The sequence below is a fragment of the Symphalangus syndactylus genome, chromosome 11 (genome assembly GCF_028878055.3).
Source record: "Symphalangus syndactylus isolate Jambi chromosome 11, NHGRI_mSymSyn1-v2.1_pri, whole genome shotgun sequence".
NCBI classification, from domain to species: domain Eukaryota; kingdom Metazoa; phylum Chordata; class Mammalia; order Primates; family Hylobatidae; genus Symphalangus; species Symphalangus syndactylus.
The window spans coordinates 106,415,224-106,441,813 of NC_072433.2; the positions used below are offsets into that span (position 1 = coordinate 106,415,224).

At 43.1% G+C, this 26,590-nt stretch overlaps 1 protein-coding gene across 7 annotated transcripts in view; it reads left to right on the plus strand.

Moving 5' to 3' along the window:
• TNFAIP8 (TNF alpha induced protein 8) overlaps positions 1-26,590 on the plus strand; it is a 123,601-nt gene that overhangs the window by 36,243 nt on the left and 60,768 nt on the right. The window contains exon 1 of one of the 7 annotated variants that reach the window (XM_063612950.1): positions 15,559-15,619. The exons of 1 other annotated variant lie outside the window; for it this stretch is intronic. Coding sequence is in view for 2 of the 6 variants with exons in the window: in XM_055298781.2 (XP_055154756.1) it covers positions 22,929-22,995 (67 nt within the window). In the remaining 4 variants the exon portion in view is untranslated. Of the gene's footprint in view, positions 1-15,558; positions 15,620-17,653; positions 18,025-22,368; positions 22,996-25,300; positions 25,388-26,590 lie in introns of those variants that run through there. 5 more of the 7 variants (XM_063612945.1, XM_063612951.1, XM_063612953.1 and 2 more) reach the window with 5 other exon arrangements.

Sequence of the window (26,590 nt, forward strand, 5' to 3'; positions counted from 1 at the left end):
GTCTGGTCCCCTTCTTCCCCATACTCTTAAAACCTACTTAAGAGTTTTCAAACAAAAGCATTATACTCCAAAGCCTTAAATATTCCTAGCTTTGTTTTGGTGTTCATTTTGTCTGTTTTTTGTTTGTTTGTTTTGTTTTGTTTTATTTTTTGAGACAAGGTCTTGCTCTGTTGCCTAGGCTGGAATGCAATGGCATGATTATACTTCACTGCAGCCTCAACCTCCTGGCCTTGAGCGATCCTCCCACTTCAGCCCCAGTGTAGTTGGGACTATAGGTGCACACCACCACACCTGGCTAATTTTTAAAATTTTTCATGGAGATGGGGTCTTGCTATGATGCCCAAGCTGGTCGTGAACCCTTGGGCTCAAGTGATCTTCCTGCCTTGGCCTCCCAAAGTGCTGAGATTACAGGCATGAGTTACTGTGCCCTGCCTTGGTGTTCATTTTAAAGGAAACAAAAGGTTGAAATGGCACTGTGAATTTTGAATGGTCAAATAAAAATTAAAAACCCAATGAATGGGCTGGGCGTGGTGGCTCACACCTGTAATCTCAGCACTTTGGGAGGCCAAGGCAGGTGGATCACGAGGTCAGGAGATCGAGACCATCCTGGCTAACACGGTGAAACCCCATCTCTACTAAAAATACAAAAAATTAACTGGGTGTGGTGGCACGCGCCTGTGGTCCCAGCTACTTGGGAGGCTGAGGCAGGAGAATCACTTGAACCCAGAAGGTGGAGGTTGCAGTGAGCCAAAATTGCGCCACTGCACTCCAGCCTGGGTGACAGAGTGAGACTCTGTCTCAAAAAAAAAAAAAAAAAAAAAATCAATGAATGAACTCATATCAATGGAACGGGCAAATAAGGTGATTAGCAAGAGCAGAGTAAAATTATTAGGAAGTGCTGATGAAGGGACATTGTGGGTATTCGCCCGTGAAGGAGGGACAAAGCTTTGGTTTATAGAGTTTGAGTGTTAAGCAGAGGAATAAAAGTATCCATAGACCTGTGGTGCTTAACAGCCTAAATGTTCATCAAATTTAACCAAACCTAGTTTAACTAAGGTTAACTTTGTTGCAGTACTACCACAGGATGGACTAGTGTGGAACCATGACAGAAAGAAAAAAGAGCTTTATATATTGACTATGAAAGATACACTACATTATTAACTTTTAAACTAATGTATATAATATGGTCCTGTTTAAGTAAGAGGGAAGGTGGTAGGGCAAAGGATAGGCATGCTTATTTGGTATTTAAAACTTTGGAAAAAAATAACCAAATTATTATCTGGGATTCTAGCTGGGAATGGATTGGGGAGGAGTCTGGTTTGACACAGCAGTTTGAGCCAGGGTTTGGAAACAGAGTTGGATTCAAATTCTGACTCTGCTCTTTCTGCTGTTGTAACTTGGCAATTTGCTTAACTACTTTCTTACGTAAAATGAAACTCATCAGAGCACTGACCTCATATCACAAGGATGAAAATAAGATTAAAAAATACTTAGTTCAATGCCTGGCACATAGTAAGTGGTAAGTGCTCACCATATTTTAATTTTTATGTAGAGCATGTCTTACTTTTTCATTAGAAAAAAAGAAAATAGAGTTATTTCAGTGGGAAGTAGTGGCTGAAGTTAAGAAGCTTAATGACATACACCGGGACTCAAATGACACCACCCAAGGGGGCACATTTGTTTACAGGGAAGAGTGTGAACTTGTGAAGTTTAGGAAATAAGAATGTAGCTGGGCTCGGTGGCTCGCGCGTGAAATCCCAGTACATTGGGAGGCCAAGGCAGGGTGGATCCCTTGAGCTCAGGAGTTTGAGACTACCCTGAGCAATATGGCGAAACCCCGTCTCTGCAAAAAATACAAAAAAAAAAAAAAAAAAGAATATGAAGATCTACATTCAGAAGGAAAATGTTGGGTAACTATAGTGAAAGAATACCAAAGGGCAGAGGTTAGCTGTCAGATCATGCAGAATAGGCAAATGTGGTAATTAAAAGTTCTGTAGATTCTGAATAGAATGTACATTTTTAAAAGAGAAAATGAAGTTCACTAGGACAATCTGTACTTGGGAAAATAGGCTATCTAATAAAAACTGGGACAAATACTTGTTTTGATTATTATTATAATCTTTACTTTGGCTTAATATTAAGAAGGGTTAAATTATATTAAAAGAACCTCAATGAAGATGGGGGAAAATTACATTGAGAAGATATTACATGCAGTGAAAGTGGTTGACAATGCTTCAGAAATTTCCGGAAGAATTGGGTAAGAGTAGTCAGCTTCGTATTTGTCATTTTTGTTATAGATAATTAGTTCAAAGCCAAGAATTTATATTTGAGTTCAAGACTACTTAACAGCTCCAAAGAAAATTCTTCTGCTTATTTTAAAAGCCCGCTTTTTGAAATCTGCCACAAACTCAAAGGAGTTTTACAGAAACCTTAAAGGTAATTGGAAGTCTGAGGGCACTCAGCTTGTAATGAAACATGAGGCTTTGGGGGCCAGGGTGGAGGGAGAGAAGGAAGGGGAGTAGGTTTTGCTTTCACCTTCTTGAGACCACCATTGCCAGAGCTGCCAAACCCCCAAATCCAGAGATGTGATACTGTTCCTAAGGGTCTCATAATAGGCACAGGCTTTGACGTTTTCTTTTACTTTAAAGATGCCCTACAACAGGGAAGATATACATTTGCCAAAGTTTAGTACTTTCCATAATATGATAGCCTCCTTTTTAACAAATGATGTTTATTAATAGAATTGTCAGTACCTTTAATAATTTCATGGAAGTACAAATTCTGTGTGCTTATTTTAAATTCTGGGACTGGTATATTGTGAAGCAGCCTTAAGATGGAATGCTTTTATTTGGTACATATAAACATAATGTGATCCTTGTGCTTAAGAAGTTTATACACTAGCTGGAGCGACAAGCCTCAAACGCATGAAACATTTTGCGTCTAACTTAGCTTTTGAATTAAGTGCTAAAGTGTATGCTGCTGACCAATTCATTTATTCAGCAAATATTAAAGTGCTTATTATTCACTAGGCATTCATGTGTAGGTTTTGAGGTTAAAGGGACAAACAAGTTAGTTTTCCATGCTGTAGATAGAGTAAATGCAACTAGCATAAAATCTAGTAGAGGCAGCATAATGTACTGGTTAAGAATGACCTGTGTCATGACACATGCCTGGCATTACAGTCCCAGCTACTTGGGTGGCTGAGGCAGGAGGATTACTTGAGCCCAGGAATTCGCATCTAGCCTAGGCAATATAGCGAGACGCTGTCTCTAAAAACAAACAAACAAACAAACCGTGTCTGTCGTCTGTTTTGTTCATTTGTGAATCTCCAGCACATGGGACAGGGTCTGGCCAGTGGTAAGCACTCAGTATTAGTTGCTGACTGAATAAATGCTGATAGAAATAGTCCCTGTCCTCTTGGAACTTACAAACTAGTGGTAAGACCGGGTTTTCCCGGGTATGTTCATATGTTCTGTGAGGTGTTTCCTCTCTCTGTCATATACACATGCACACACACACACAAAAACAGATAGATTCAAAGATATACACAGTGCCCTGTGATCTTGCTGATGGAGTCTGGAACAGTTTGTGTATCATGCATCCTCTCCATATCCACAAACTTTTATTCTAACCTAGTCCAACCCAAATCAATAAGAACTTGAAACATTCACAGGTGGTAGAGTTGAGTTCATATCACTGATTGGGATTTGTTTTTTTGTTTTTGAGAACCAGAGTATTGTGTGGCAGTTAAAAGCATCAGCTTTGGAGCCAGAGAGAAATAGGTCCAGGTCCTGGCTTTGCCTTGGATAAATTTGTTAAGACTGTGTAAGCCTCAATTACTTTATCTATAAAAGGAGGACATTAATAGGACCTGCTTTTCAGTGCTGTCACGAGTTAGTGAGATTAAAGCATATATGGCGCATAGTAAAGTACTGTACTCATCCTAAGCACTTACTACAAGTTACCAATTATTTATTTATTTATTTTTATTATTTTCTGTCACCTAGGCTGGAGTGCAGTGGCATGATTTCGGCTTACTGCAGCCTCCACCTCCCAGGTTCAAGCAGTTCTGCTGCTTCAGCCTCCCTAGTAGCTGGGATCACAGGCACTCACCACTACGCCTGGCTAATTTTTGTGTGTGTGTGGCTTTTGTTTTGTTTTGTTTTGTTTTTTGTTTTTTGAGATGGAGTCTCTCTTTGTTGCCCAGGCTAGAGTGCAATGGTGCGATCTCGGCTCACTACAAGCTCTGCCTCCTGGGTTCTCACCATTCTCCTGCCTCAGCCTCCCGAGTAGCTGGGACTACAGGTGCCCGCCACCAGGCCCAGCTAATTTTTTGTATTTGTAGTAGAGACGGGGTTTCACCATGTTGGCCAGGCTGGTCTTGAACTCCTGACCTCAAGTGATCCACCTATCTTGGCCTCCCAAAGTGCTGGGATTACAGGTATTAGCCATCTCGCCTTTCCGTAAGTTACTGATAATTCTTATTCCTGAAATGGGAGAAGAATCCTTATTATGTGTGTATGCATGTGTGTGTCTGCTTACTTTTTTCTTACTCAAAAAAACAACAGACAGTGTGTGTTGGCATAACCAGTAGACTGGCACACAGTTGATGAGAATACTGTAGCCACAGACTAGCTCTCAGGGGAACAGTGCCTTCAGGGGCAGTGCTGTGCCACTGTCTGCAAAAGTTGGAATCAGGCCCAGTGTTGTTGAACACACTGAGGAAGCTGGCAGAAGACCCCGAGGTGTAATGGGCAGGAGGGAAGCATGTGGGCTGTTCATGACCATGCAGCTTTTTTACAGGAATCAAGCTTTGCTGTCAGCTCCTGACAGGTTCCTGGTAGTGTCGTCTATCTGAAGGTGAACCCCACCTCCACCACCCACACACAGAGAAGTCTTGATTGCAGTTCCTGTGTGGGTCCTCTGAGTGTCTTCACACACACAGATTTGTTTATTATTTTTAACGAACTTGGCATTTCTCTGAAGCTGGTTTAATGGTGCCCATTAAAGAGATGGCAGCTCCAGAGTTTCTTCATTGTAGAGTTGGCATTTTACCATGTGAGGAGGTAATTCTGTCTTCCTACCTGTGAGGCTTATTTTCTAAATCTCCAAAACTGGAGTGTTTTTAGTTGCAATGTTAAAGTTGAAATAAATTTTTATGCACTAGTTTCTGTTCACCTAAAAGGGTAAAGAACTTTGCAGATTAGAACTACAGTTGACCTTTTTCTAGTTCTTCCACTTTTTTTTTTTTTTTTTGAGACAGGATCTTCCTGTGTCACCCACGCTGAAGTGCAGTGGTGAGATCATAGCTCACTGCAGCCTCTAACTCCTGGGCTCAAGCGATCCTCCCACCTCAGTCTCCCGAGTAGCTGGAACCACAGGTGTGTTTCACCATGCCCAGCTAAGTTTCATATTTTTTGTAAGAAACGGTTTCGCCATGTTGCCTAGGCTCTTTTCGAACCCCTGGGTTCAAGTGATCCTCGCATCTCAACCTCCCAAAGTACTAGGATTACAGGCATGAGCCACCACACCTGGCCTTCTGCAATTCTTTCTGTGTCCCCTAATCATGTTGATTCTGGTACCAAGGTAAAGAAGACCCTAGTTTGGAGAGATACAATGCATTTTTGAGTTGGGTTAAATTGATTAAATGACTTGATGGTATTGATAAACTCTAAGGCAGAGATTCTAACACTTGGCTGCACATTAGAATCTCTTTCAAAAATCCAGGTGCCTCAGGCCTACTCCAGACTAAGTCAAAATCTCTGAGGGTGAGACTCAGGTATCAGTATTTTTAAAACCTCCTCAGATGCTTCCAACATGTAGCCAATTTAAGAACCAGTGCTCGGGAACATGGCTTTCAACTGGGGGCAGTTTTGTGCTGCCCGCAAGAGACATTTGGTAATATCCAAAGACAGTTTTAGCAAACTGGGAGGGGTTTATTAATTTAATTTTAGTGGGAGGGGTTTGCCACTGGTATCTAGTGGGTAGAAGACAGAGATGCTTCAAAGCATCCCACAGTGCACCCAACAGCTCCCCATAACAGTTATGTGGGCCAAAATATCAGTAGAACCAAGGCTGAGAAACAATGTTCGAGAAAAATCAGGCTAAAGAAATGCCAGAGCAATGTATATGCCTGTTGTGAGGAAATAATAGCATGTCGAACTTTACATTTTTAGCCACCCAGCAAGATAATACAGAGGAAGTAGTTTCACCTCTGCCCTTTGAGCCTCTTCTGCGTCTGCCATCATGGAGGCCTGTCCTTGTGGCTGGTGCACCTCCTGGTTCCGATTTCTTGGGTAGGACGTCTTCCTGTAGTCCATAAGTTTACTGTACTTGAATGGCTTGGAAGAAGACCCAAGTTAAGAACATTAAACCAATAGAAATTAGCCAAGATAAATAATTTTTAAATAAGCTTTTAAATTGTTTGGCCTGATACAAAGTTTTCTAAAATTACAGAAGGAACCATTTGAAAGTGATTATTTAAGAAATTATATAAGAAATCTGATTCTGTGTGCTGTAGAGACTTCTTTTTATTCTTTCTTCCTTTTGATTAGATAAGAGGAGGCTAAGAAAGGCATTTTTTAATTGTATCAAAATCAGTTTTCTTTAATTTTGAGATATTCAGGAATGCTTTCATAGCAGGTTATATTGACCTATATTTATCATCAAATATTTACCTTATATGATAATAATTATTATTATTTGAGATGGAGTCTCGCTCTGTTGCCCAGGCTGGAGTGCAGTGGTGCGATTTTGGCTCACTGCAACCTCCACCTCCCAGGTTCAAATGATTCTCCTGCGTCAGCCTCCCAAGTAGCTGGGATTATAGGCAGAGGCCACCATGCTGGCTAATTTTTGTATTTTCGTAGAGACGGGGGTTTCACCATGTTGGCCGGGCTGGTCTTGAACTCCTGACCTCAAGTAATCTGCCTGCCTCGGCCTCCCAAAGTGCTGGGATTACAGGCGTGAGCTGCCGCCCCCAGCCCTACCTTATATAGTTAATATCATGATCTTTATTTCCTTTGGACACATCCACTTTTCCAGAGTGTGGGACACATAAAAGGTCTTTGTCGTAAATAAGTTGTGTTTTTTTCTTGTATGCAGTTGTCAAATTTAGTCTTTAACCAAGGTGGTGAATTTAATTGACTCACCACCTTGATTAATTATATTAATTAATTATAGTCAAACATTAATTATAGTCAAACTGTTTTCTTCCCCAAAACTGATCAAAGTAGATAGTCACAGCTCTTGAAATGCTCTCAATTCATTGATCTTTTGCAGGTGATTGATTGACACTTCTTTTTTTTTTTCGTTTGTCCCTTTAAATGGGGATTTCAAGTGGTACCTTTAATGCTCTGTATCAGCCTTTTGTTCTAGAATGGATTTTTTTTTGAGAGAGGTCTCCCTCTGTCAGCCAGGCTGGAGTCTGGAGTGCAGTGATGTGATCACAGCTCACTGCAGCCTTGACCTCCTGGGCTCCAGCAATCCTCCCACCTCAGCTTCCTGTGTAGCTGGGACTATATGCATGTGCCATCATGCTTGGCAATTTTTTTTATTTTTTATTTTTGTAGAGACGGGGTCCCCCTGTGTTGCCCAGGCTGGTCTTGAACTCCTTGACTCAAGTGAACGTCGTGCTTCAGTCTCCCAAAATGCTGAGATTACAGACATGAGCCACTGTGCCTAGCCTAGAACTAAATTGATGTACATATGAATCTGGGGTGATACCTGTTATAGTTTTTCAGTTTTTTTCTTCCTCTCCCCGTATTCTCCTGCCCCCTCTTCCTGTCCCTCTTCCTGCCCCTCCTCCCCTTCCTCCTCACCATCTCATGAACCCTTGACTCCACCGTAATGCAGTTTATTAATTCAGAAAACATTTCAGAACCTACCATGTGCATTTTGCATTAATTACTATACTGGTTTTAAAAATTGCTTTAGCCTATTATAGGGTTATTTGAGACACTAAGCCAGTACTCTTAAGGTGTTTGGGTCCCTTTCACTTCCAATGGTTGGAATATTTTAAAATAAGACTAGAAGAATAACAGCTCATATGATATTTGGCATGAATACTTCAGTTTTGGAACAACATACCTGTTTCTTCATTGAATATTAGCAGTGACTCCATAATTCAAGGGATACTTTAATTGTAGTCTAATCCTGGCTTTTGTAACTGTGCTTTTAACTTAATTTATAATTGCATTAAAAGTATTCTTGGCCAGGTGTGGTGGCTGACACCTATAATTCCAGCACTTTGGGAGGTGAAGGCCGGAGAGTCACTTGAACCCAGGAGTTCAAGGCTGCAGTGAGCTGTGATGGCACTACTCCACTTCAGCCTGGGCAGTGAAGTGAGACCCTCTCTCTGAAGTAAGATAAGATGAAATAAAATAATCCTTTTGGCTATGTAAACATTTAGGTTTTTCTTCTGGCTTTGGAGTTTGTATTCCAACATGAGTTTTTGAGAAAATAATCAGTTAATACTGTAGAGACCCTTTCCTAAAAACTTGATTTAATGAGAACATTCCAATGTGTGCTTAATAACAAGGCAGCTGTTGATGGTCAAATTTTCTCCTATCTGACAGTCTGAGTGAGTGTGCATATGTTGAGTGTGTGCTGTGTGTGTGTACACACGTTGTGGGAGAGTTCTCTGCTAGAAATGGGGAACAAGATGGAGAGAAAGATAATTAAATGAGTGCTTAAGGATTGAGTGGATTAAGTCCAACTAGCCTGGAACCTCTCTGGTTTCTTGGCAACCAGGATTATTGTGGGTTACTTCTATGTATATTGGTGCACCTTTTATTCTATTATGCTTGACAATACCTTCTTTATGTTAAAGAACACCGAGGTGGATTTGTAGCCCCTGCCTAGATATTTTCTAAAATAGGATGTGTTTGTCCATACATGTGAAAAGAACTGGCTTGGTTTAGGGAGTACATAATTAACAAGGTGGGACAGGAGTTAGTAGTTTTCATTTGTTTGAAAGATGTGAAAGAGGGATTAGACATGTTCTGTGTATCCCGAAGGCACAGCACCAGAACCAGTGGATTGAAGTACAGGAAAACAGATTTCTGTTCAGTTCAAGGAGTGTCCAAAGAGATCATGAACAATGGGTTGGTGGTGGAGTGGATGGAGTGTAGAAATTGCCTTTCAATGGAGGTTGTCAAGACGACTACTGGGAGGGGACACAGGGGATTCAAGTAGTGGACTGAGAGTCGACGTTGGACTAGATGATTTTTAAGGTTGATTTCAATCTAGCGACTGTGATTTTTAGGACATTTTACATCTCCTGGAAAATTAAAAATGAAGATACATCTGGCAGTTGAAGGGACATTTCAGATTCATTGGTTCAGGGTCCCTAAAGGCTTTTTATCTCCAACTTCTTCAAGTCCTCCTGCAATTATAGTCTTTCTCTTGCACATCAATTTCTTTCCAGTTATGGAAACATCCCTATCACCATCAGAACATGCCTTTTTATCACCCTTCTTAAAAAACAAGTTAAAGAAATTTCTGTATTCAATGTAGCCTTCCAGCTCTGTGGCACTTCTCTCCTGCCCATTCTGGCATAACTGCTTGAAGACTTGTCTCCTGGGGTGTGTACAATCACCCCTTCCTGCCACCCCTCCCCACTCCACTACTCCTCAAAAACCCTTTTTATTACGGTCACCAAAGACCTCCATTTTAACAAATCCCGTGGCCTGTTCTAGTCCTCATCTTTTTCAGTCTCTCAGTAGTAGTTGGCATCATCCATCCCAGCCCCCTTCTTTTTCTTTTTGTAGTATGACCTTGTAACCACCCCCACCCCCTCACTTTCCTTTGAAGCACTGTCCTGACTTGACTTCCAGGGCATCACATCCCCTTTTTTTCTCCTACCTGAATAACTGTTCTCTCCAAGGGCCTCTATAGATGGAATTGCCCCAGGGCTTAGTCCTTGACTTTCTTCTCCATACTACACTGTCTCTAGGGTTCTTAACCTGCTCAAAAAAAACAAAAAAAACAAAAAACAAAAAAAAACTAAACTAAAAAAGACTAGACTTGGCTGGGCATGGTGGCTCATGCCTGTAATCCCAACACTCTGGGAGGCCAAGGTGGGTGGATCACAAGGTCAAGAGATCGAGGCCATCCTGCCTAACACAGTGAAACCCCGTCTCTACTAAAAATACAAAAAAAACTAGCCGGGTGTGGTGGCCGGTGCCTGTAGTCCCAGCTACTCCGGAGGCTGCGGCAGGAGAATGGCGTAAACCCGGGAGGCAGAGCTTGCAGTGAGCCGAGATCGCGCCACTGCACTCCAGCCTGGGCGACAGAGCGAGACTCCGTCTAAAAAAAAGACTAGACTTGGATACCAAGTCTAGTTAATGGAGAACCTTTGGAGAAGACTTGTGGGCGTTAGCTTTTGTTTTGTTTTGGTTTGAATTGATTTTTTTGTTCATATTTTGTTACTGGGTATACCAGCGTACAGCCAAGACTGAGAATCTGGATGATTTCTAGTCCTGGAGGATAAATGCCAAATACTAATAACTTCCAAATTAATGTATTTAACACATTTTTCCCGAACTCCAGATGGAATTATTCTGTTGTCTGTTTTACATTTCCACTAGAAATAGGCATCTTGATTGCATGCCCCTTCCCCCACACTGGCTCCTTCCTGGGTTTGCGTGAGGCCACAAGCCCAGGAGGCATCCTGATTCCTCTGTTCCCTCATCACACAGCTCACCCGGCAGCAAGTGCTTTCCACTTGCCCTAGCAAATACGCACATCCTAAATCTCACTGCTTCTTCTCCCACCGTCACTTCTCTTCTGGGTAGTCTCAGGAGCCTCCTAACTCCCCTGTGCTCTTGCACTGTCACTCTCAGACAGTCCTTGTGCAATCAGAATGGTCTTATCGCTCATCACAGTCATTCCCTTGCTCCAACCCCCCACGGCTTTCCATTCCAACAGACAAACTCCCCACTCCTTACTGGGAGCTACAGGCTCCGCTTCATGTGGCCTCTGCCCAATTCTGCGACCTAATTTCCTCCCACTCCCTCCTTCCCTGCCCCAGTCAGGCCATACTGACCACCATGCTGTTCCTCAAACTTCCCAAGCTCGTTCCTCCTGCTTCAGAGCCTTTGCACACATCCTTCCCTCTGCCTGGAAGCCCCTTCCCCATAGATTGTTCCTTGGCTCTCACTCTAACTTTTCTCAGGTTTCTGCTCAGATGTTACCCCAGGAGAAAGCCTATCCAAAATGCTCCTCTCTCCCATCCACTGTCTAGCCCCTGTCTCTGGTTTGTTTTTCCCCTTCACAGCATTTACGTCTACTCAAAATCCTGTTTTTCCAGCTATTTTTTTAGACCTTTTGTCACTGCTCTATCCCCAGCACCATCAGCAGTGCTCACACGCAGTAAATGACCTATACATACTTGTGGCTGAATGATGAAGTGCTGCTCCTAGAGGAGTGGTCCCCGGACCTTGGCATTTCATCACTTCTGTGGCCCTTGGCCCCTTTTCCAGCCTCTGAGCAGACCATGCTGGCTATGGCCAGGATCTCCTGCTAAGTTTATCTCAGAACCTGCTCTCTTCTTGCTGCCTCCCATTTGGCCTCCTGCTGTTTACCAATAACTCCAGAAATACACAGGCATGGAGAAGTTGAGCAACCTCTGGCATTTTAATGCTAGGTGGGGACCTTTCACTTCTCTTCCTGACCATTCCAAATGAGTTCATGCTGCTCCTGTTTCTGTAGACAGACTGGTCCTCGATAATCCACTTTCCTGATTTTCCTCCCCTTTTTCTCTTTGCCCCTCCTGGGTCTTCTTTGCAGGCTCCTTCCCCTTTGTCCAATATCAAAACGTTGGTATTTCTTAGGCTCTACCTGGATTCTCTGTCGTTCTTACTCTACTCTCTCCCTGGTGACCCCGCCCGTTCCTAGGGTTTCAGATTCTCTACATGCCGGTGCCTCCCAAACTTATATTCCAGGCCCAAGCTCTTGTCTAAGTTCTAGACCTGGGTGTCTAGCTAGAAAATGTTCTTTGATGTCTCACAGGCAACTCAAATTTGATGTGAAGAAAGCTGAACTTGCCTTCTCTTTCTCTTTTCCCCTTAGTCAATGACCCAGGTAACTATCTTGAAACTTGGAAGGCTTCTTCTTCTGGCCTTAACCCTATGCCCAATCGTCAGTGTAGTCAGTTCTCCCGTGAATAGCTGTACACTCTATATACTGCCTGTCACTGTGCACTGCCACCAACTAAGACCAAGCCACTGCTGCCATCTCTTTCCTAGGCTACTTTAAGGGCAGTTGCACCTCCTACACTTTCTCCAGTCTAACGTCCTATGCTGCTATTGGCCTCATAAAATGTCCATCTGATTGCATCATCCTTTGCTTAAGATGCCTCATTAGAGTTTTGATAAAATCTAAACTTTTTAATAGGGCTTATAAGATCCTTAATAACCTGTTCCCAAACTGGCTGCATTTCTTGGAGTTTCTCGGAAATATCTGCCTCCCTCAAGCACATTCCCACCCCACCCTGCATACATACACATCACTCCTCTGGCCACTTGTTTGTCATTTACGCTAGAGTCTAACATAGGGCACAGTAAGGCCTCAATAAATATTTGTTAAATAAAGGTAGGAAGGCAGTGGTCCTGGATTTTAATTGTATGTCCTCACATTTTAATTTAATTTACCTTAAAAATGTAAACGCTTCCAGGGTCAAAAGGTTCTGTTTTGTTTTATAGTGCTGTGTATGTTTCCCTCCACTCTGTAGTTTCCAGAGGGTTACTAAAAATGGAAGTAAAAGAAGTATGTGGGCTTCTGTTAGCAAATCAGTTTTAATCTGTGCTCTTTGGCCATTGAGTGCTGAGCTTAGGAGACTGCCAGATGGGGACACAGGAACCAAATCACCTTTGCTTCCCAGTGGGGAACAGGGACATAAATTGGCTGAATGGGCTTCTGCAGTAAAACTCCTTCAACTTGAGCTTGTGTAAGCCAGGATGAAAATACCTGAGACTTGTTGAGACTTGTGTAGACTGTTAAACTTTCAAACCTGTTTGAGAAGAAGCCTTGGAACAACAGTGGGTTCGGGTCTTGTGAAGTAAATCTTATTTAAAGGAATAGACAAAAGCTTAATTATGTTTAATTTGTAACATTATAGGTAAGACTGTTGGTTGCTGTTGTAATGAATCTGAAAAAGAATAGAGAATATTTTTTTCCTTAGAAGTTCCGGGTTCAATGATGAAACCCCGTCTCTACCAAAAATTCAAAAATTAGTCAGGTGTGTTGGCTAGTGTCTGTAATCCCAGCTACTCGAGAGGCTGAGGCAGGAAAATCACTTGAACCCAGGAGGTGGAGGCTACAGTGAGCCAAGATCGTGCCACTGCACTCCAGCCTGAGCCACAAAGCAAGATGCCACCTCAAAAAAAAAAAAAAAAAAAGTTCCAAGTTCAACATTCCCAACTTCCCCCTCGGGGTTGGGAGCTCCTGGGTGAGGTTTCTAAGTCTCCATCCTCTCAGAACTCCTATCTTTAACTTCTTCATGCATGGATCAGAGGGGCCTCCAGTCACTGCTGAGTCACAGGGGTAAGCAAAAAGGGAATGACACACTTCCTGCCCCAAGTTCTAGGGAGTTTTTATGGTTTGTTTTTCTGTTTCGCTTTGAAGATTCCCTGAAAAGACAGAAGATTGCCCCAGCCACCTCCTGATTGGCAGCCTCTATTTATATGATTTCATGGGATACCCTCTCTGCTATACCTTGTAACTCACAGGGTTTTTGAAACCTTTTTTCCTTATCACAGCAGTATTACATGTTTGTGTAGTGTATTTATCAACTACAATTTGACCAATTAAAAAAAAAAAAGAGGCACTCCCTACTGTCATTACCCAGAAAAAAACATATTGTGAATATCATCATTCCAGGCTCTTCTCTGTGTGCTTATAGTTTTCTCTTTAAAAATTATATATGGCTTAATATAATTTCTTTGCTTTTATATATTGTTTTGTAGCCTTTGTAAAAAGTTCTCATGTTATTAATACTCTGCAAGATCGGTTTTAAAGATTGCATTACTGGCCAGGCTCAGTATCTCACACCTGTAATCCTAGCCCTTTGGGAGGCTGAGGGAGGAGAATTGCTTGAGGCCAACGGTTCAAGACCAACTTGGCCAACATAGCAAGACCCTGTCTCTTAAAAAATAAAAAATTTAAAAAAAAGACTGTGTTACATGCCATTATATGGATGTGCCATAATTTACTTAACCAGTCCCCATGTGGATAGTTAGGCTCTAAAAGTTTTCATATGGGGTCATTGTCATAACCCCGCACAGTTTCCTTGCACTTGCCCACCCTTCTGTCTATTTCATGGGATGTATTCCTGTAAGTGGTTCAAAGGGCCTGTGGAGTTTTAAGGTTTTTGATCTTTATTGTCACTTTGCCTTCCAGACGTTTGTCCTGTTTTACATTCCCGCCATATAATATAAACTCCTTACCATGTCCTATATGGTCTACATATTCTGGCCTTTGCCTAACTCCCAGCTGCTCTATTTTATTTTATTTATTTATTTTTGAGACGGAGTCTCGCTCTGTCGCCCAGGCTGGAGTGTAGTGATGCGATCTCAGCTCACTGCAAGCTCCACCTCCCGGGCTCACGCTATTCTCCTGCCTCAGCCTCCCGAGTAGCTGGGACTACAGGCGTCCACCACCACACCTGGCTAATTTTTTTTGTATTTTTGGTAGAGATGGGGTTTCACCATGTTAGCCAGGATGGTCTTGATCTGACCTCGTGATCCGCCCACCTCGGCTTCCCAAAGTGCTGGGATTACAGGCGTGAGCCACGGTGCCTGGCCTCCCAGCTGCTTCTTACAGGTTTCCTCCCCTTGCTTCAGTCACTGTAGCCGCAGCAGCCCCTGTCCCCTCCTTCCCCTGAAGCATGCCTGGCTTGTCCTGTCTCGGGCTGTAGCACTTGCTCTTTCTACTGCCCAAACCATTATTCCTGTGGCTTTCAGCATATACTTCCAGCGCCACTTCTGCTAGAGCCCTCTGTTTATTTTTGCCCTAGCACCTTTCACAATCTGTCCTTCATTTATGTATGTGCTTAGTGGTCTGCTGCCACTTTTTCCCACTGAATGTCGGTTTTGTAAGACAGGCAACCGTTGTGTTTCATTTCCCATGTCCCCAGCATCTAAGTCAATGCCTACCATTCAGTAGGTACTGGGTAAATGCAGGTGGATTCATTCATGCTGAATGAATGAAGACATCTCCCTGTCGTCTAGGAATGTGTGGTGTAATAGGGCTGATGAGGTGTGTATAGTGATGGTTACCTCTTGGAGCCAAACATGGCTATCTCTTGGAGCAAAATGTGGGAAACACTGCAAGTGTCCAAATATCACGGAGATGCAGGAGTGGGAGCCAGCAACTGGCTACAGTGTCATGAAAGGCTGCATCTGAGCTGAGCCTTGGGAGACTGGCAGTGTTTTGCAGCTGGTGATGATGGAAAGAATCTGAGGGGCTGAGGAAAGCAGGTGAGCAGAGGCCCAGAGGCAAAACAGGGAAGCATGGTGGGGGCAGGACTGGGGACTGCTTTAAGTCCTACGTTGACTCATGGACTCAGACCCCTGAGCAGCAGGAAAGCATTGCGTGCTCCTCATCAGAGGGTGACATGGTGAGTGAGGATATGGAAGTGCTTTTTAAACTTAATTCTAGGTACACATGGCAGTGTTAAGGGTGATCGGGCTGTGCTTTGAGAATATGTACCATGAGGACAAGTAAGAGGCACAGGAAGTTCAGGCCAGAGGATGAGCCTGAAGGAGGTTGGGGTGATGGGGCTGGAAATGAAGAGAAGGCAGAGGAGTGTTTTGAAGGTGAGGAAGAGAGAGAGTGGGACCCATGATGACACTGAGCCAGAGAGTTTTAGTTTGAATGACTGATGGGAAGATGAGATATGGAGCCCTAGAAGAGAAGCTGTTTGGAAGAAAGAACATTTATGAATTTAGTTTTGACCCATCCCTTTACTGAATTAGTGAGCCTCTTGCAGATTAAACCAGCCCGTGTGCCCTCCTTTGTCCTGAAGCGGCTTGGGTGACAAAAAGATAGAGGAGACAGAAGTATATACCACAGGATAGGGGCTCGGGCTTCCATGGCCTCTTCCTCCTTCTCTGTAAGAAAAGGACTGCATTTGTGGAAAGGGGAAATGAGGCTCCAGCTCCTTTCCAGGAGATGAGATGTTGTTTCCTGGAAATGTCTGTTCCCAGGTCCCCATTGGGAATGATTTGCCGCCAGCCCTGTCGTTGAGTAAATTTCTTCGTGTTGTTAGGCTAAGGCGGATGGGGGCGGATGCGTGTTGCCTGTGGAGTACGTGAACATATGGGCTCAGGGTACAGATGGGAAGAGGCCCAGAACTGGGTGACACATCATATTTTCCCCACAAACATTCAAAAACGATGTGTGCTTTTCTTAGGGGAAAAAATCAAAGGGAAAGTACTCAAGACATGTTATAATTCTGATTGCTCTCTAAATTGAAAAAGATTTTATTGTCTTTTTTTGTTTGTTTGTTTGTTTGTTTGTTTTTTGAGACAGAGTTTTGCTCTGTTGCCCAGGCTAGACTGCAGTGGCGCGATCTCTGCTCACTGTAACCTCTGCCTCCTGGGCTCAAGCGATTCTCCTGCCTTAGTCTCCCAAGTAGCTGGGACCACAGGTGCCCACTACTACACCTGGCTAATTTTTGTATTTTTAGTAGATACAGGGTTTCACCATGTTGGCCAGGCTGGTCTCAAACTCCTGGCCTCAGCTGATCCACCCGCCTCAGCCTCCCAAAGTGCTGGGATTACAGGCGTGAGCCACCGTGCCTGGCCTCATTATCTTACTTAAGCTTTACAGCAACCCTAGGAAGGAGGTTATTATTATACTCATTTTACAAATGAAGTGACTGAGGCCCAGAGAAATTAAGTTACTATCTCAAGGTCATATAGTAAGTAGCAGAGATTAACTTGTACTCAGATATGTCCAACTCTAAGCTGTTGCATTATAATACATGACCTTAAGAAAAGAAGCTTCTTCTTGAAAGTATGGGAAGATCTAATAAATGTCTAGCTAAGTGAAGTAAGATGAAAGAAAAGAAAGGGACCAGGTCTCCCTGCAGGGAAGAAACAGACCGTAAGGAAGATCAACCCAGCTGGGCTTGAAACAGCTTCCAGGGAAGAACCTGAGCAGTTTATAAACATTTTAAAATATAATCTAAAATGACAATATACTTACATTGTTCAAAAGTCAGAATGTAAATTTATAGAGTGGAAACGCTCTTTCTCATCTTTGCCGCCCACTGCAGTTCTGACTCTCAACCCTTGCCCTTGCTTCCAAGAGACAACTTGGCCTCCCAGAGTGCTGGGATTACAGGTATGAGCCACTGCGTCCAGCCTGGAAAGGTTTTTGAAACTTATTTTTCAAAAAAAATTTGGTTTGAAAATAGCCACACGGGTAAAACTACATGATGAGAAAACTCTCTGTCGTCTAGAGAGGGAATGGAGAATAGAAGTGCTTGGCTAGCATTCTCTGGAATGTTGTCTTTTCAAGAAACCACCTTCTGGGTGGGTGCGGTGGCTCACGCTTGTAATCCCAGCACTTTGGGAGGCCAAGGCAGGCAGATCACGAGGTCAGGAGATCGAGACCACGGTGAAACCCCGTCTCTACTAAAAATACAAAAAATTAGCCGGGCATGGTGGCGGGCGCCTGTAGTCCCAGCTACTTGGAGAGGCTGAGGCAGGAGAATGGCGTGAACTCGGGAGGCGGAGCTTGCAGTGAGCCGAGATCGCGCCACTGCACTCCAGCCTGGGCGACAGAGCGAGACTCCGTCTCAAAAAAAAAAAAAAGAAACCACCTTCTGCTACCTTAAAAACAGAAGGGGGTTTAACAGAATGCAAATGGAAGTGAGAATGGGAGAGGCACAGATGAGAAGACAGCAGAACTCTGCGAGTAAGTGACCACCCAAACCAAGGGAAGAATCAGTGATGACCGAGTGACAAGGTTGTGAAGGGAGCCAGAGAGGTTAAAACAGAGAGAAAAAAATACCAGGTTGGTGATGGAGAGAGGATGAGAAATTTAACTTGGGAAATATCATATGTTGCCTTGTTAGCCAGAGTTTCTAGAAATTTACAGAGAAATTTACCTTAAAATTGGATAGTTTTTCTTGGCAAATTGAGAGTTTAATTAGTTTAGTATTTTATTACTAGGGATCATGTTCAGTTTTACATGAGGTTTTGAAATGGAAGAATGCTATAAAATGTCAGGCCTCTGTTTATATTCAATTCGGTAGAGAATAAACTACATTCAAGTGCCAGCATATTTATTGCAGCCAGCACTCAGTGTTTCTTTGCTTTCTAAATGCTGATTTAGTGTTTTCATTGGTGGTGCAAGTGTGAAGAGAGACTTGAGCATGAATCATGGAAGACAGACGTAGATGCTCATTATGCAGGCCTAGGACCCAGCGAGTGCCGCAGCTGGGCTGCTCACAGCTAGTGGTGGGATTCTGGGCATGCCTTTCAGCCTCCTTGGATGGCCTTGTTTTCCTCGCTTGTGAAATGAGGTTAGATGGTATCAGCAGTCTTGCCAACACCCAAGTTATCTGATTCTAAGAGAAATTAGAAGACAATCTTCTTTTTTTGCTTCTAACAATAACATTTTTACACAATTTATACTTAAAACATAGAAACAAGTACTACATGATAGAAAGGCCTGCCTTCCCACACTTACCTTTTGTGCACCCCATTTGGGCAGGCAGCCTGAATGGCAGCTGCGGTGATGACACACCTGAGCAGTCTCTGCCCCAGTGCTGGCCCTCAGCAGCAGCTGTTCACACTGCTTAACTCACCACTCTACCTGGCCTTGGGAGGTCTTTTGCCTTTCTGTTAAATAGAAAGGTGTTCTTCCTGTTTTCCATACAGTTTGCTTTTTGTGCTTTCTGTCTGGTGAATCATGGATGCTTTTGCGATATGATATGAAGAGAAAAAAGCCAGCAGATATAGGCTCAAATCCCAGCATTCTGCTGAACAGATATGTTAACTTTATGAAGCTGGGTTTCTGCACCTGTAATCTGAGGATAATGATGCCCACCTCCCAGGGTTTTGGTGAGGACTGAGTGGACCACAGTGAGAGCACCATGCACACTGTGGACATCTCCAGGTGCTTAGCAGCAGGATTTCCCCAGCCTTGTCTAGACATGGACCATGCAAGGCCATGTCTAGACAAGGTTGGGGAAATCCTGTGCTGTGCAAGGCCTCCTTTATGTGAGAAGTGAGTCTGACCATCCGCCGTCTCTGTTAGAACATCTGGAAAACGCTTCTGAGCATATTGTTTATCTCAGTCACTGAGTCTCCTGGAATAATTCCTTCTCAGCCTGCCTTCCTCCCTGCTTCATCAATGACTCTTTCCTCTTTGAAGAAGAGGAGAGAGAAAAGAGGAGTAAGTTGAATAGAGGAGGGGGAAGCTATAATTAGCGCCATGGTTTAGGCAGGCCATTGGAAGAGTTAGCATGGGCAGGATTCAGCATACGAGGAGGGTACAGAGAGGACTGATGGGAAGAGAGGAAGATTGAACAGAAAGAAAATGAAATTAATCTTGGCAGCCATGGCATTAAGCACTAGGGATTAGGGAACGTCCTGGGAATGCCAAAGTATAAAGGCCAAGGTGTTTTGTAGACATTTCCAGTTCTGTCTGAGGCTGTAGAATTAGATGAAATAAACAAATGAAAGTATCTTTTTATGCAGACACAAATGTCATCACTCTTTTGATGATTTTGTTGAATGTGCTGCTGATAAGGATGTGGGTAGCTATAAAGGAAATATTTTTCTTGGGGTATGTGATAAGCAGTTAATGAAACTACGCCAGCGAGAGCATGTGTGTCTAGACATTGTTCTGGGAGGGTAGGGGTTAGGCCTTATGGCCTCTCCTCTCAGCCCTGCCCTATTGTGCAGGGTCCTGCTAAATATGCTGCTTAACCTCTCTGCTCTGACGCTCGCTTTCGAAACTGGGATTGCCACCCACTTTCCCTGGGTGTGGGGAGAGTGAAATGATGTAAGTGATAGTCTCTTGCTCTGAGATGCTGAGATAACATGAAGTACACACACACGGAAGAGAAGGATCTGATTTTCTCATGGCCACCATCATGTGTTTGCAGAGAGAGAGGGAGAGAAGTACCAGATAAGATGGCCTCAGACTTCCATAATGACAGCTTATTTAGTATTACTGTGACACTGCAGAGTGCCTCCATGACTGTCAATGCCAGTTGCACTCTCAGGGGCTGGGGGTTAGGGGTTGGGGTACAGATTAGCCCTGCGCTTCTGCTGCAGAGCTGTGCTCACCAAGAAAAAGGCCAAGAGCCAGCTATATTCCTTAGCACAAATTGCTTTCACGAAGCTGGGTCTGGACAGATTCTTCAGCCACTAGGCCACCAGGCAGGGCTCCTAGGGCTAGAAGTCCTGGCTGCCTCCTCTCTCCTCCTTGCCTTGAAGCATGGGTGATGCATCCACATTGGGCGATCATCACAGTGTTGATCTCTGAACCTACCTAGAGTGTCTTAATTCACAAGTCCTAGGGAAGCATGGAAGTGCTGTGCATAGTCATATCTACAAAGAGATATTAGCTTTTTTTTTTTTTAAAACATAAGGCTATTCTGTAAAGTTTGACTGCTTCACAAATACTTACTTGAGAATCTCCCTGCTCTCTAGCCTGTGTATGTGATGACTCTTCTTTCTTCCCAAATATAATAGGATAAGCAGGATGCTAACTGCTGGGACTGGTTTAAACAGCACACTTTGAATAGATCCGGGGATATCCTGGACATTCTAGTCTCAAGTGAGAGAAGAGGAGTGTCTTAGGGAAATGCCTGTGCAGATGCTTTGCTTTTTGTTCTCCTGTTTTTGGAGAGCTCTCTCCAAAACCAGGAGTTTCCTGCTGGGTGTAGAGGTGCCCACTGGATACATGAGGCTGCCATGTGCAGCCTCCTCTGCTCTTGCTTGGTTTTGGGACCTTGCTGGTGCCTCCCCGACTGGGCCTGGAGCATGTGTAAGGGCCCTGCTGCCATGAAGGCAGTTGTTTTCACATAGGACTGCAGGAGTCTTCCTCCAGCCTTGTCTTCCTGCAGCCTCACTGCACTGCCCCATCCTCCCCCAGCAGAACTGGAAAGAGTGGTTCCTGGTGACCACCTAGCCATGTGGCCACCACTGATGTCACATTTTAGGGAAATGTGAGAGGCCTTTTCGTCTATTTAGATGCAGTATTTCTGCTCTTTGTAGCTTACCCTTGGAATTGCCAGTGAGTCACGGCCTGGAAAGTCCTTGTGATTTAGGGTCCTGCACTTCCAGGAAGAGCTTTCTCTTGACATCTTCTTTGACCCTTAGTCCCTGATGAAGTTTTCATGGCATGAAGGGCCAGTCAGAATTTGGGGAGATAACACAAAAGAACACAAAAATATGGTTTCTAAGGTATAAGCGTCATATCGCTATGAGTTAGTCACATAGTAATGTAGGCCAAAGAAAATAAGAAATGTAGAGGTATGTTTGTAAATTGATGTTGATTTGATATTTCTTTTGGCCTCCTTCCCAAATTAGTATTGGGCATTTGATTTTCATTTAGGTCAATAATAATGCTCATTACTGCTTGAGAACTCTATGTGCATCAGGCAATATGTTATTTGCTTCACGTGGTTCTTGTTAAATCTTAATAGCAATTCTGTGACATTGATGATGTTGTTCTCATCTTACAGAAGTGCAAAATTACTCAGGGGTGTTAAATAACTTGCACATCTACACAACCAGAAAGTGACATAAATAGACTCTGAACCAGGCCTTGGAGAGTTTGTCCATCACCTTCCACTTTTTTTGCCAGGTGCCTGGTAGTTTCAAGGCAGAGTGTTATTGCTACAGAGTATAGAAATAAAATCAAGAAGCTTACCATGTAGGGAGAGTAAGATGGATAAACAACCAAAGATAATATAAGGACAGCTGTGATAGATACCAAAAAGTGTTACCAAGAAAGGTCAACCAAGGTGCAGTAGGGGCTAAAGGAAGAGGTTGAGATCATACATACCTAATTGGGGTCACCCAAGAAAAGCCTTCTTAGAAGTGGTGCACTTGAATCTTACTTGGGGGGGTGGATAAGGAAAGATTTGTGGGTGGCAATGACTGCCAAATGCCCAGGTAAATAAACAGGCTCCTAAAGAAACTATTAGATTGTATATATGCATGTATGTGTATGTGTACATGTGTGTATTGTGTATGCCTGGATACACTCACACTTATATTCGTTATGAAAACCTTATATACTCCTCCAAAGCAAAAGGCTAATGATTTTAAGTAGCAACATTGTCCAAACTCTGTTTAGTTCTCCTGAGAACAGAAACACCTCTGAGCAATACGTATTATTAATAGATGTTCATGTTTATACAGGTAGGAATGAGGTGTTTTTTTTATTTTCTTTTTTTCAGGCATCTGTGAATGGGGCCTCTCCCTTTTTTTTTTTTTTTAGTTTTTTTTTTTAAGTATCTGTTTCTTTTTTCAAGCATGTTGAAACATTAGACTTCCTGTTTCTGCTTGATTTTGAACATACTCCTGTTTGCTTGTCACAGGTAATCTTGCATTTCTATGTAGTTGTAGTTTACAGGGAGCAAGTGCAGGCAGCAACCAGTCCATCCCTGTTGTGAATGTGGAGACCTCTCGACTCACAATTAAAGGCTACATAATACATTCCACTACAAGTGACGAAACCTAGCTCCCAGAATAACGAGCAAGACAACTTTCAAAGTGACTGTTGTTGACCAGTGCCTTCTGTGCATTTATGTGGTAAGCTTATGGTAGATTTTTCAAAAGGATAGTATAAATTATTTTGAATTATTCTTGAGAAGGACTGAGTCTCCCCAAAGGTGATGCAGGTTCCATAGTGTACACATCAACAGGGTGGTTGCATGCATTCCTCAAGTCTGTATGACTCTACCAAGATACTGTGAAGTTGTCCTTCCGATTGCATACGGGGAGAAAATGCTGAAACTAGGTGAGTTAAAACGGCCTTCAGAATATGTTTAGATGTAATGTCTTTGTTGAAATCTGGTAAAATGTTCAGATGACTAACATAGTATTGCTGTCTTCAAGGAAATAATGTTTGGTCGTGGCTTTAGAGCGACTGTGTTCAACAAATCACTGTTTTGTTTTGTTTTGCTATGGCTCTGGGTGTGGGGAACCAGTGTTAAGCAGGGAGAGGTATGAGTATTGTGAAAAATGGCATTTAAAGTTTGCATTTAGACAGTTTCATTTGTAAACAGATAAAGGTTTGAAATGTTTCAGAGATGGGACTCTGAAAAGATTGGATGGCTTTTTCACTCAGAGTTTCTCTTTTACATTTTCCATGCGTTTATTAACTGTAGGACACCTCTGGTTCCCAGTGGTCTGGTAGCAGTGGTAACACCGTGGGGCAACCCTTAAACACAAGGGTGTTTATTTGTATTCTCTTATTGGATAATTGTTTGAATATTGCTGTTGCCATTTTCTCTAACAACCAAAAAAAAAAAAATTTACCTTACATATAAAGCATTTTGTACTTTTAAAATAACACCTTAGGTTTGTTTTTAGCCATACTTAATGCTCCCACAAGTAGACTTAATTTTATTTTTAAAGTAAATTGAAAAAGTTATCAAGGATTGGAATAGAGTGTTTTAAATAGCCCTTAAAGTTATATTGGTATTTATACACTTTTGTTCAAGTTGATGTATAATATTTGCTTAGGTTTACTGAAAATTGTTCGCTCAACAGATTTTTTGGAGCTTAAATTTAATACTAGGGAAAAACTAGAATTTAGAACACATAAGTGGGTGTTGGTATATCTAGTCTTTTGGTCCATTATTGAACCCTTGGCAGCCAATGAATATTATTTCATAGAGTCCTGACTTCTCTTGTATGGAATGTGGTCACCTGCATATCATTTATAGTAAATGTACATTTGTCTACTAGATGCCTAGAGCTGTGCATGTGATCCTATTCGTGTGTGTGTGTGTGTGTGTGTGTGTGTCTACCCGGGAGTCTGAGGCAGGAGAATTGCTTGAACCTGGGAGGTGGAGATTTCCGTGAGCCAAGAATTGCGCCACTGCACTCCAGCCTGGCGACAGAGCGAGACTCCATCTCAAAAAAAATGGTTATGTGTCTGTGACCGTATGTCGTTGCATATATAGAGTTGAGATCAGAGCCAGCTTTGCTTGGGAGGGTTTTGTGGAAGAAGTGAGTTTTGGGTAGAGTTCCAAAGGGAGGGTAGGTAGCGTACTTTGGCAGAAAGACGTGTACATAAAGCCTCCAAGACTGGAGTGATTAAGTCATAAGCGTTCAAGGGTAAGCATGAACCATTTGAGAACGAACTGTAAATTCGTGGTTGAAAATAGCCAGGCTAGAAGTGAAGGGGAGGCAAGGTTGTGCGTGCCAAGCTGAGAACTGTAGTGGCAGAGTGGCGCGTAGCAGCTTGGCTACTCTGTTCCTGGTAAATTTCACTCTGGGATATCAGCACATCCTTACCATGTTGCCATCTAGTGGAACTGGCTGAATTGCCTGTGGGAGCATCACCACCTTTTCCCACTTCAGGATAAACTCTAGTGTGATATCCCGGCAATAGGGAAACGTACTTCTCTTTTACCTAGGGATTTTAAATGAAGAATGAGAGAGAGGAGGTGGGCGCTCTCCCCAGATGACATTAAGGAATTTCTCATAGACAATGTCTGGAGTGCAGGGCATGATGGCTGAGAATGCTGGGTGTACATGTCCATCAGCTTAAGGCATGGAGTGAGCAGGAAGCAGTGCTTGGGAGTTCTGCAGTGGAGTGAAAGGATACCGCATCTCACTCTGGGCCCTTTATGTTTCACCTGGGCTGGCTTGTTTTTGTCATGTGGTTACAGAGTCCATCCCAATGGCAGAGAGAGCCCTCTGACCATAAGCACCACACCCCACAGGCCCCAGACCGAAGACACTGTAAAGGTCTGTAATCCTTCTGCCCTCCCTTGCAGCCATCCATGGACATATCTGTTCAGCAAATACTTCTTGATTTATGTCCCAGGCACCTTCCAGGTACTAAGGCAGTGAACAAAGCAGATAGAAATCCCTGCTCTTGGAGAGCTGATATTCTAGGTGGGGCAATAAACATCAACAAAATAAATAAGTAAAATATATAGTAAGTGGAGCACCGAGTGCTAAGTAGAAAAAAATATTTTCAAGCGTAAGAGGGAAATAGGGATTGTTGCAGGGGGTGAGGGGGTGGAGGTGGGTAATTGTGGTTTCAATTGTGAGTGAATCCTCACTGAGAATGTGATTGATACTAGACTCACCTGAGAAGTGTGAGGAAGCCAGATGTGGATATCCTGGGGGAAGAACTTTCCAGACAGAGGGCAAGCGGCTGCAAAGGCCCTGAGGTGAGAATGGGCCTGATGTGTTCCAGAAACAGTGCAGAGGCTTAAGGGAGGGGGAGGGATGAGTCAGAGAGGTGGTGAGGGGCTAGATGGTGGGGCCTTGTGGACAGTTATAATGAATTTGACTTGTACTGGGCATGAGATGAGAAGCCATTTGATTTAGTCCAATCTTCTCATTTACAAATGCAACGTAGGCCAAAGAAATCAAGGCAGGTGTCCCTGATCATCCAGCCTCATGGTGTGAGAGCTGGGATGAAAACCTGCCTCCTGCCTCCGGCAGTCTTCCAGCCACCCTGCCTGCCCTGGGGGATATGTAGCCACATGCAGGTGCAGACTTCCAAGAGCAGTTGTCTGAGAGGAAGAAAAGTGCTGTGGGCTCCTTCAGCACCTGTGTTTCAACATGGTTCATCTTAGTTGTTCCCCTGCTGTGTCCCTGTCTACCTATAGAGGCCTCATAACAAACACAGAAAGGCTTAGAACTGTTATTTCGGAGAAATACTCTGCTGAATATTGCCTTCCTTTGTTTTGCTATGGAGATAAATCCTTCAGGTTTTCCCAATGGTATTCTGCCCATTAGCTGTGAAGCACAAGAGCCTACAGTCTCATAAAGCCTCCCCTATTTCTTATTTGCATTCATTTTTAAGCTATTTGGATATAATAAATATAAAATTTCTACAGTCCTGAGAAGTTTGATCACCATTCTCAGTATCACCCCCTCACCCTGAAAGTTGGTAAGACTGAATATTAAATGTTATTTAAAATGAATTTGAAAACAGGATTACTAGTTGAGGAGAGAATGTGAACTCACCACCAAATACAGCTTAACATGGACCATTTTGGCCCAATACTCATTGTCTTCTTATTTTACTTTGAACAAGCTCAAGCCTTTTTTTCCCCTTCTATCTCCTTTAGATCTTATGACCACTGTCCTCTGGACACAGGCCAAATCCTCTAATATCACTTTATGATGAAAGTCAGACCAGTGCTAAGTATAGAAGAAAATGACTTTGTGCTGTCATCTGCATTGTCTCCTGTTGTTTAATCGTCTCCTAGCCTGTATCCAGTGGACAAAGTGACATGAAATATTTGCTTGTGGAGAGAACTCATCCTGAATTCTCTTGCCTCATTCTTTCCCTTCCTCTTATTGCAGAGCTCCCATTCTAGACTATATGAGATTTACCTCATCATCATCATCACTTACATTTG